Source organism: Limanda limanda, chromosome 9 (assembly GCF_963576545.1).
Source record: "Limanda limanda chromosome 9, fLimLim1.1, whole genome shotgun sequence".
NCBI classification, from domain to species: Eukaryota; Metazoa; Chordata; class Actinopteri; order Pleuronectiformes; family Pleuronectidae; genus Limanda; species Limanda limanda.
Genome location: NC_083644.1, coordinates 23,940,474 through 23,952,244, shown reverse-complemented (window position 1 = coordinate 23,952,244; position 11,771 = coordinate 23,940,474). Strand labels below are relative to the sequence as shown.

At 39.9% G+C, this 11,771-nt stretch overlaps 1 protein-coding gene across 1 annotated transcript; it reads right to left on the bottom strand.

Moving 5' to 3' along the window:
- Nucleotides 1-1,731: 1,731 nt before the first annotated feature.
- ube3a (ubiquitin protein ligase E3A) lies at nucleotides 1,732-9,207 on the bottom strand. Its single transcript, XM_061077927.1, has 11 exons — nucleotides 8,958-9,207; nucleotides 7,794-7,840; nucleotides 7,371-7,642; nucleotides 6,070-7,283; nucleotides 5,838-5,982; nucleotides 4,745-4,950; nucleotides 4,444-4,608; nucleotides 3,310-3,465; nucleotides 3,143-3,216; nucleotides 2,885-3,028; nucleotides 1,732-2,143 (listed from the first exon to the last, which is right to left on the bottom strand). Coding segments are annotated over exons 2-11 (2,499 nt in total). The 5' UTR covers nucleotides 7,796-7,840; nucleotides 8,958-9,207; the 3' UTR covers nucleotides 1,732-2,022.
- Between the last annotated feature and the right edge of the window lie 2,564 nt (nucleotides 9,208-11,771).

Here is an 11,771-nt window from a genome sequence, read left to right as displayed (position 1 = left end):
ACATCATGTTTGTTCATCTTAATGTGTCAAATTGTGTACAGTGTATGCAGCAAATGTATATTTTGTGTGCAAGCTATGATTGAGAGCCAGTTTCATGTTGTCATGCTGTTGAGTATGAAGCACAGTGTAAGCAAACAAATTCGGATCAGTATTGATGTAATTTCCCCAGAAAATATCTTCTAAGTACAGAGGAAACTCACTCACAATTTCACAACTTCAATATCCATTCGACCTTGTATGAACAAAATAAACCTACATGCCAGGTCTGTTTGTAAGTTATTCTCTGCAGTTGTAAATCTGCAATGTTAATGTTGTTAATGTGAATAAACATAAAAAATGTTTGTATAACAGATATGACAGACTGTAGGTTTTTATACTACCATTTTACAGGTTTTCTGCAGCAGTGGGAGCATTAAGACATTTTGTTTCCCTGCTGGTTTATCATACCTTTAACGACCCTGACAACTAAAAACTACAAATTATGAAAAAAGGAACCCGACTCATCTTATATTTCCACAAACGTCTGTCTGTCTTTTGAACAAATTATTCACAAACCGTTCATCTTATCGGCTTAACACTTATTATGTGTAATGTTAATGGCCTTGTTCAGTTTTGAATTTGGAGTGATTTGGACACACAATACCTTCATTATTAATACAAATGTAATAAAAAGGGGAAAAGTATTTCTTCAGTCTGTGGACAGAGTTGAACATTTCCTCTACGGCCTTGGTTGAACTACAGCAGCAGTTGGAAACTGGCGGCCTGCTGGCCAAAATTGTCATTTTGATAATCTGATTATTTGTATTTCCTCATATAAGACTGAGACAGACATTCATTGGTGTCATGGGTGCTGATGTCCGTAATGGCTTCAACACTCATTGAATCCTAACAGCGTCTTGAAGGCCATTTGAACTGAGATTCACTGCAGCATCTGGTGATACATTTTTAATGAATTTGTCACTAAGACACAGTCGTGTGATGCTTTGCTATTACAAATGTATTGACCTCAGCAGCTTTGAGTGATCTTTACCATGTTTTTAGTAGACACTCTTTCAATATTTAAGAAAAACTTTATAGATTTTTTTCCACCTTTTATTAACTTTGCATAATTCTTTCTTTACAGGGGATTTTCCCATTATCTGCACATAATTGATGTACCTGAGTTATTTGGCCTAATAAAAACATCTAATGTGACTCTTCTGCTCCAACAGGCATTACACATTTGGTGATCACACCCACTAATGTGCAGTCACTGGCACTTTACAGGAAACAAACCGAGAGAAGAGAAAAAAACCTTTTTTGAGGATGTGAGAGTCTGAATCGACAAGTCAGTAAATACATTCTAAAACATTATCCAAACCAAAAACGCCTACTCGGGTTCACCATTTCACAACACACAGTATTCTTTTCAAACGTTACACAACACAGAAATACTTTAAAATAACCTATCGGTTGGAGGTGAGTTTGTTCTGTCACTGGCAGGAAACAGTTCAAATATATAAGCTCGTCAGTGAGGCTGTAATAAAAAGGCTTCACCTCAATGACATTCATAACCAAGAAGCACCGTTACGCCCAGTCCACTCAGATGTAGGAAGATGGGCTAAGGACCGACGACTGCTACATTATGAAGAACTGCAGAAATATAACACAGGTCAGACTAAATCAAAAGAATAAATGCATGTGCTGGCATTACCTAAAACACTGTGTATACATGTAAGTGCACTTTCACAGTTTCACAAATATTTGTTTTTATGTTGGCTCAGAAACAAAACACACGTGGAAAAGAGAACGGATGTAAGTGCCATGTTAAATCTCTTTGGAAAAACCTAATGTAAATGAAACTGACTCTGAGAGGAAGAGAGGCCTCGGAGTAAAAGGCTGACACTGGAGCTCGACTGATAGAGGTGAGTTAGGCACAGGGTTACTGCAGCATTTTGTGTCATGGTCTCATTTCCATCTGTATTTCTGCAGCATTCCCTTTTTTGTTATAATGCATTCAGAAAACTCTCCTCCATGGATCTGTCACAGCATCCCAAATCCTTTGGCGTAAGTGATGGCCTTGAGGAGTCTTTCTTTCAGTTTCTCTTTGGAGGTGTACTCTGGGAGCAGCAGTGCATTGAAGCAGGTGTGAGAGGTTGGTAACCTGCAGGAGAGGATGGGAGTAAAAAAAACTGATTAACATGCAGTTGATAGCAAGCCACTAGGCCAGGAATGAGCCTAACCATTTGGAGCAAGCACCTGTAGCCATGTAGACAGGAAGAGCTGGGGACTGAAGGGCCTACTCTGTGGTTAGCTGACAACCTGCCTTACCTTCTGAGATACAAATTCTCTTAAAAAGGTACATTTAAACAATGGAACAACAACAACTGTGTAAGGTTTTTGCATCTTACTGAGTTTTGGTCGCTGAATCCTTCCAACTTATTCCACAAATCTCTGGCTATACGTGCAACGAACATGACTTCACACTTGTAAGGCCCAGGGAAGTGCAGTGTCACATTTGGTGTGATGGTGGTTGGTCTGTTCAATATTAATTCCATTAATAAACAGGGCTTTACAGCAGGGCGGAGCCTTGATGGCCAGTTTGCAGGCCGAGTTGAACAAGTCATCTTCTATATTCTATATATATTCTCAGATAAACTATCGCAGTGGGAGGCAACTGGGAGCCTGGGGGCCAAAATGAATGCCAGATCATGTTGATAGTTTGATAACTTTTTTTTCGCCGGATCAGACTGGTGTTAATACTCATCATGGCAGCAACGTTCATTGATTTGCCAGCAATTTGTCAAGAGCATCAAAGCACAATGTTTGTTTTGTCGCTGCAATGCTTTATATCAGTGATGAAATACAGAGCTTTTATTTTGAAATGCACCACACTCTTCTGTACCTGTCTGTGTCGGAGCCGTTCTTGGCGATGATCATTTTTAATTTGCCGAGTCCGCCAACTGGTGCTCTGTCTGTGCCGGTAGTAAACTGAAGGAACAACCTCTTCTGCTCTTCAGCAAACGAGTGAATCGTTTCCCAGAAATATCTGTGAGCAGAAAATAAAAAGTTACTCTAAACTCCACACAAATGACCTGTCAATTCTAAAATATGACCTGCTGCTTAAAACATGCTGTCAGATTCCAGTTAACGTCAGACTTACTTTATAATATCACTATCTTTGCTATAACCTCCATCATATTCTGTCGTCTTTTCAAGTGCCTCAAAGTCAAGTTTCTGTGAAATCACAAGAGATTCATCTGTAAGTCATAAAACACAGGCTACAAGAAAGCAGCAAGGAGTTAAAAGAAAAAAGGTTAACTTCCTTACCCTGCTCCCACAGATAAGCAGTTCCACTTCCTCTGGTCTGAACAAATATTTCAGTGGGGACTCGTTTGTGACCATTAGGAAACCTTTTTTGAAGGCTCTGAATTGTCGTTCCACGCTCTCGTTCAGTATGTATTCAGCATAGAGATCCACAAACTCCTGTGAATTAGTTTTGAAAAACAGAGTCACTTTATTCTGTGCTTTTAGGAGGGAGATGGACATTTTTACATTATTAACAGCTCAATCATACACAGTGTTGTGAAGTGTATATTTCCACCAAAAGCGGAACAACTAATTGTGTTATGTGATATTTTTCTTTAGTCAGGAAAATCCAAACTTGATATCAAGTTCCTGTCTAGAGCTCTAACTTCCACTATAAGTGATTTACTGCTATTCTTGCGAGGAAAATTTGTCAAAATCATATAGTCATCACTCACATATAGAACTGTTGTGGTTTAACATAAGATTATGTAAATTCTTAAAAATGTTCACACGTTTTTGGCCTTATTTTAACTAGTATTATCGATACCTGTAGACTGTATATGAATATGAACGGCATGACAGCTCCCAGAAAGTGAAGCCGAATTACATTTATCGCCCCCTGGTCCCTTGCTGCATTATAAGTCATAATCCCTGTCTCCTCCATGTTAGAGGATAGGATATGGCACAAACTAAAAACTCTTACTTTAATCAAAGATGGTTTCTTTCATTTTAGGTCCTTAGTACTTCGATTCACCCTGTGGTTTGACTTGATGCTGACGATTGCCAAGTGTGTGCATTGGTGGGACCGCACTACTGGGACCTAGCTCCATCCCCTGAGTGCTATTGCATAGATTCTGGCTTCAAATTACATTTTTGGGACAAGACGGCAGTATTCATATCTCCGCCACTTGTCATTTCAGTATGACAACTGGCTTGTGTAAAATATTGCATGATTACATTTAGGTAGACATCGCTCTAAATGATGAACTGAGCCACTTAGCAGCTTAATTACTCTTCTGTATTGATGTCATGCTACTCAATGCTCACTACATTATCACATTAAGACCATGATCTTGTGCTTGTCACTTTTGGCCACATCAGCAGAAATTCCCCAGACTCATTTTAAACACAACAGTGGATTTTCAAACACATCACCTGTCTGTTCTCTTTGGTAACAGGGATCTGGTCTCCCTCCTCCTTTAGGTCATATAACAAAGGGTTTCCAAAAAGGTCTGTATGGGATATCTGGAAGGTGAGCGACATGTCTTCCTCCACATTGTCAGTGTATTCAAGTAAACCCTTCAGACTTTGGTAGAGAGGCTGCAACAACAGAAACATTTGCTGTGAAGCTCTGCAGTGAAACGACAGGAATCAAGCATTTTTACAAACTGCTGCATGACTGGTAAAACATGATATCTAGTCTGTTTTGTATTAACTTAAGAGAAAGTTACTATACTGGATGTGAGTCAGACAGGTCCAAGTAAGTCCCCTTCTTCCCCAACAGTTTCCTGTAGACGACCATAGGGAAATGGACGTCCAGGATGCAGTTGTTGTAAATGGCGAGTCCCAGGACGATTCCGATGAGTGTGTACTGCGCTTCATTCTCCAGTGAGGACGAATTAAACCAGAAGACTTTTGTATCATTGTCGTAGGTGAACATTCCTGTTCAGAAAAATCACAAAATTGAGAAAAAATTGAATAAAAGTGCATGTTTGAAATACACGTATCTAGTGAAACGCTTAGTTTCAAAGATCGATAATTTCAGGTCTGTGTGTGAAACATGAAGACAGCTAGCTTAGTATAAAGACTTGAAATCTGACCAAAATTATGATTTTAGATCCTCAGTTTTTTTCCAGGCAACCAGGACAAACACCAGGAAGTCACTTCTCCTCACCAATAAACAGCTCAACAAATATCCTCTTGTAAAACCCAAAATTGTTATTTTCACACTTTGAAAGAATGTATTAAGTGAGGTATAAAGTGCTATGGATTTGTTACCTTTGGATAGAGCCAGATGACTGTCTCCATCCTCTCTAGTCTTTGTGCAAAGCAAAGTAAACAGTCTCTTGGCTGTAGCTTGATATCTAACAGGCCGATATGATGAGAGTCATATCAGTCTTCTCATCTTCCTCTCAACAAGAAAATTATTTTTTCTAAATGTAGAACAATAACTTGAACATGATGTGATGCACTGATGCATAGGAAATAAATACAAAATAAAAATTGAGCACTAGTAACGGCGCTTACATCAGTACTCACAAACTCCCTCTCTTTTCCTGAATGGCTTCTGACGAATCATGTTGTTGTATACTTGTCATCTGAACAAACTAATCAGTTACAGAGGTTTGGTAATGACTCTCAACAAACCTCCAAAACCATCTACACTGATATCCTGTAAGTGGCCTGGATCCAGATTTCTTTCCTTTGGCTTGCCCTTTTTCATTTGTTAATTATTTGGGTATATTTTATGTGTTTCATACGTCTCTGACAAATTAAAAAGAATGATCACAAAAAAGGAGACAAATAAAAACATTGTAAAATGGTCTCACCGATATCAATATTGAAAATTTCCTCCAAGACCAACAAAAAGAACTCCTTCGACACGCCTCCTTCGTCTACACCTTGCTCCCCCTCAAACTCAACAAACAGCTGCTTCTTCAGGTCAGAGGGGTTCTCCATGGAGATCATCTCCAGCTGCAACACACAGAGGATTCAATGAAACAGCGGGACTACGTCACATCAACACCACGGCCAACACTCATGTGACTTCCTGGGACTCACCCTGACCAGGGCGTCATCGATGATGTGATCTCTGCGAACTTTGAGCTTCAGATAGGGGTTGGGCTGCTGTCCCTGCACCATGCTATAGAGGGCGGTGAGGCGCCGTTCACTGTACATTCTGATCCTGTTGTCATAGTAAAGTCCTTGGTTCTTGGTGATGACACTGAGGATGAAGGGGCAGCTCTGAAAAGAGAACTTGGTTTCGGCGTTGACCTTGAAGAAGGTGAAATCTTTGTCCATCTCCACTACATCGTTCACTGACTCGTTAATAAAATCCTCATGGGCAATGAGAGGTCTTATACAATCTAAGGACCGAACCCCCAGTTCCTTCTCCAGGGGGTCTATCCGAGGACCCTTCTTATAGAGCCGCTCCTCACCCAGCAACTCGTGAAGGCTGAGCTCATCCGACTCAGAGTCATCGTCATCCTCCTCATTGTGCTCGACGTCTACGTCTCCGCCCAGGATACTTGCATAGAAGGCAACCTTTAAACACTGAGTAGCAGCCACCACAGTCTCGTCATCGTTGACTAGATTATCACTATCATATTCGTTGCTGACGACTGTGAAAGTGATGAGCTGCTGGAAGGTCTCCATCATGCGGCGGATGTGTGGGAGGCCGTACGTTGACCAGAGTTTTGACAGTCTTGCAAGAGCAGTGACAGGAAGTTTGCTCATGGCTTTGCAGAACTGCGGCAACGCCACTTCAAGGTACTCTGGACTGTGAAGGTTACTGTTCTCCAACACAATGGTGAAGATATTCAAGTAATCTGGGTCATTTTCGTACACATCAAGGTAATCTAGGTCAAGTTCCATGTTTGGGGTGAGGTAAATAAGAGCATTCACGAGAGCGCTCTCCACCTGGTCGATGGGTAGAAGTCTGCTGTAGACTCTCCTCACGGCGTCAACGTCCACAGTGACAAAACAGGGGTCGAACATTCCTCTAGGATACTCGTCTTCTGGATAAGCATCTGCAGAGGAGACACCGACCTTTTCCAAGGGTGGCTCACTCTGCTTCTTGTGCTCATCCACATCTGTTGGGGTTAAAGAGTCCAGGTCATCTGTTGGATTTGGTTCGTCCTTCCTAAAACTCTTAATCAGGGTTTCTGCAGTGGAGAAAATTCTGCCAATGACGCGGATGAGAGCAGAGTAGTCTCCCTGCTCCTCGCAGAAACTCAGGATCGAACACACATTATTCTCTGTGAGATAATGGACATCTGCAACAAAACGACACATTGAAAACTGAATTAAGACAGTTGACTGAATCAATGTCGGTGTGCAAAAGAATCCTAGAGTCAGCTTACCTGAGAAGTCCTCGTCGGGACAAAGGTCCATGTCACTCATCTTCTCGTCAACACTGGAGTCACAGGTGTCAGATTCTCTCTTGGAGGGGTGAGGACAGAGTTTGGCGTTAATCTTAAACATCTCCAGCGCTTTGGCAGCGGCTGAATTGTTATCCAAAGGTTGAAAATTGGCGCATGATGCGCAAAACTCATTCGTGCAGTTGCCATTTCCACAGCCTTCAGTTAACTGCTGAAAGTAGCGCTCAATGAGATGCTTTGCAGTCGTTCTGTTCCTGTGTATGATATTCAAACAGGAAGTTTGCCGGGTGATTTAGTGTCATCAGTTATTAGCAACAAGCTTAAACACATAACTGCAATACAAGTAATAAACCCAGCAACCCAGCAGAACTGGATATTGAACAAGTCGTGAAAGGGGTCACTTACATTCGGCTGGATTCAAGTTTCCTTCTGTAGGTCCAAAGGATGATCCTCTGAAAGGAAAGTTTAACAATATACATCATTGTTTCAAACATATATTGCATTTTTACTAGTTATCCTATCTTAGTCTTTGTGTAGGAACTATTTCAATAGTTTGATATATTGTGATTACTTTTTATTTTTATTTTTGCATTTATATTTGTATACACCAGGGGGAACTGAGCACTAGACCAGGTAGGATTCACAATAAAGGTAGCAGGTGTGTTAATGAAGGGAAGCACCAGGAAGGGAAATGTTTTTTTTTACCAGAGCCTGGAGCTCTGGAGATTCCAGAAGTGATAAACAACCGTATTGATAACAATGGATATTGGGTGTCATATTTCAGGCATTTTATATGTATTTGCCAAATATGAATTTTTAAGCTGATGCCAATATCAATATATGAGAATCTGAACCATCTTCACATAAATACAACAAAAACAAAATAAAAACTGAGATGAGTTTTTTGAGAGCTGTGTGCGAGATATTTGTTAGAGTCTGATGTTTTACAGTTGTAAAAATCAGGAGTGACACTGCTGCTAAAAATCTCTTTTTACATTTGTCTATTGCGACACACACGTCTATAGTATCAGCTGGTTTTATCATCTCGGCTCTACTAAGGGTGTTTAATAAACATGATCCTTCTTCATACAGTTATCATACTAGGGACAATATAAGACAAATGTTTCAGCTAAAAGCTAGTTATGAAATTAAATAATGTGAGGAAAACTAAATGAGGTAGTTTTCACAAATACACTGAGGGAGTTTATTCAAAGATTTGAAACCCTGCTCATATTTTACTGTCAAATACTTAGTCACAGCTGAAAACAACAAAAACAAACAAACAAAAACACACAACACAGACACCAAATAATAAACAAAACAAATCAGAGAACTCGAGGCTGTAAGAGAGATGTGATTCAGCAAAGTAAAGAACAACATAACATCAGTCGAGTTCAACACAATTCTCCAGCATGATGATGCTAAAATCTGAGCTGTCACATTCAACAGCCTCGTGACAGCGCGTCACAAAACCAACCGTCAGATAAACAAATCAACAAACTTCTGAGCTGCGTGTATACACACACATTTATAAATAGTTGTGACATGTGCATCGGTGTGAGTACCGACCTGTGATTTGAAGGGTAGCTGCCTCTGCCTCTGTGTGTGTGTGTGTGTGTCAGTGACGGTGCAAAAAGCAGCGATGTGTTGTGCCAGTTTGTCCGCGGCTGATTGTCACTCGGGCCCCTTCACTGTCCGAGGTTCCGCTTCCGGTCTGCTCACCTCGGGGAAACTCAGCTGCAGCGACACGGCGTGAACGAGACTTTTAGTCAGAAGATCAAAACAACACATGCTACTCTGCTACCGTGTAAACAAGAGAGACTCGTATCCCGGCATGCAGCGCGGGGGCTGTCAAACATCCAGGCTCCCGCCCCCTCCTCCTCTTCCGCCTCTTCCTCCCCCTCCTCTTCCTCCTCCTCCTCGTCCACCCTCTGACATACAGAAACACACCACACATCATTACAGCTGCACACATCTGGATTTGGTTCATTTAGATTGAAGATGACTTTATAATCATATACTTTCCTATGAGGCGATGGAGCAGACTTCCAGAGGATCAGACAGGAACTGCAAGTAAACTAAAAACCTGTCTGTTCCTTCCCGCTTTCATGTAGTGTTTTATCATTTCATGGCTTGTAACACTAGTTTTATTTATTGTGATATAATCATATACTATGATATACTAAAAATTATCATATTTTTTTTATTTTCTAATGTACTCTGTAGGATTTCATTCTAAGTATAATTTATTCTGTCTTTATTAACTTTTTTTAATTTAATTATCATTTGCTGCGTTATGTTTAAAAATGTATGTGTGCATTGTTGTCTTAACTCATGAATGTTTTTTTTATAACATTTTGTCAACTGCTTGTCAAGCACTTTGTAGTGCAATTTATTTGTTTGAAAGGGGCTGTATAAATAAAGTTTGATTGAGTGATTTATGATCTCTGGGTTCTGCACAAAGGAGCAAACTTTTGTGTGGAGTGAAGTGATCATACGATCTTGCAAGTGCCCAGAGGAAAGTTTAGTGCTCACTGTGATTTTGTGTTTGTCTTGTGATAAATAAATAAACATCTTATTATTCTAATCTGTTTCTCCAAGATAAATAGGAGCAATTTAAGATCTGGCTACCTAAGACAAGGGGAAGGCTATTTCTCATGAGCTAGATTTAAGAAGTATGACAAAGTAGTGTAAATCTCATATTGATCCTGAATTGAGCTTATGTTAACGAGAAAATGGCAAGATGAAGAAGAGATCTTAATGTGAATTTGAATTTCCTCTAAGGCAGTAATGTTTGAACTAGACCGACAACTGAAAGAGGAGAGAAAGGCAATATCAGAAATCACATGTAGGGCTGATAAGCCATCTACACATATGAACAGGTCACAGGGTAAAGTCTACAGCTAGAATGGAAAAGCTCCATCCTCACTACCCTGCTCTCTGTCACACACACACTGTTCAAAAGACCTTCACAATCAAACATCCTCAATGTCTAAAGTTTAGACTAAAAGTTGATGAATGCTGTGGGACTAGCTTGTCAAATACAAAGTGTGGAAATGGTCAAAAATCCTGATGATTTGAAATTTGACCAATAAATAAAAACTGTTGATATCCTGTGTAGGTTTAGGATATTGAAAAATAGGCTTTTCTTAAAGGCTGGGCCTAATATTCATAGATCTTGGACAAAGTTGAAAATGGGGTCTTTGCTTTCAAAACTGTTCGGGGGCGAAATTGAGCCATTTTGCCTCGATCATGCACCACAATCATAAAATATATATATTTTTAACAAGACTGGACAAGTGTAAAGAGTTTTCTTTGCAAGCAGGATAAAAAATGGACAGGAAAAAGAATCTTAGCTGTTTCCATTATATGTTCCAACCGATTCATATCAGTGAGCGTAAGCTGAATAGGATCACCTCAATGAAATGAGAAGTCAAAATCATCATTAAATGCAGTCGCCAAAATCCAAACAAAGTTGAATCAAGAACTCTCTAAATGAGTTTCACTAAAACGGAATATTAAACCCTCCATGAAGGAGATTATATTCCTGGACTTCTGTGTTGGACCACATTAGTTTTAGGTAGGTGTACCTTATACAGCTGAGTGTAACTATACAAACCACTCAAAGGTTTCCTATATGTTCTAGCCTCAAAACTACACACACTGTTACTGTTAACTTGACATTTCCTACATTCTGCTAAAGCAAATTTTTTTTGCATAAACTCCAGATCGAAATTATCTGATAGCTTAATCTGGCATGAATCATCTCTTCTCATTTTGAGATTAATGTTTTTGTGCGTTGTCCTTGTTTAATAAAATTTAAAATAAAAAAAAAACAGCACTGAGCAAGAACTTTTCTCTTTGATGACTTCTGTTGAAGATGTGTGCCAGGTGAGGGAAGCTGGTGGGTGAGGTGAAATTAATCCAGATAGTTTTTTTATTGAATGGGAGGAACGTGTTGTTTCACCATTCTCTCCCAGTCACATAGTGGTTTACAGCCCATCCAGGACGCTGCTCTTTCCACCTGCCTCTCTCCTCACCTCAGCTCCACAGAGGAAATGTACTGTATGACCTCCAGCACATGATCCGAGGTCCCCCTTGGACAAAATGAACGGCCGCCATATATCGTGTCTGCAGGAGACTGTCAGGGAAGGATCAGGCTGCAGAAAGATTCTTCCTCTGGGTGTGATGAAGACAGGATATAAGCTTTGATGCAGATAAGAAGCTATGGGCAAATGCAGATGACAGGATATGTGCAGTGTTGTATTGAATGGCTGGAATTATTGAATTATTTCAAAATAAAAATGACAACTGAAGCATTTCGTTTTGTTGTAAAAGAATTTCGGGTTTATGCAAAAATAAATAAATAAAATGTGCTTTAAC

What these genes read in the sequence shown, in the direction of transcription:
- ube3a (XM_061077927.1), bottom strand. An exon ending in TCCCGACGAGGACTTCTCAG is followed by an intron (nt 7,284 to 7,370) that starts GTAAGCTGACTC and finishes GTTTTGTTGCAG; the next exon opens with ATGTCCATTATCTCACAGAG. An exon ending in ACCTGTCTGACTCACATCCA is followed by an intron (nt 4,609 to 4,744) that starts GTATAGTAACTT and finishes CTGTTGTTGCAG; the next exon opens with CCTCTCTACCAAAGTCTGAA.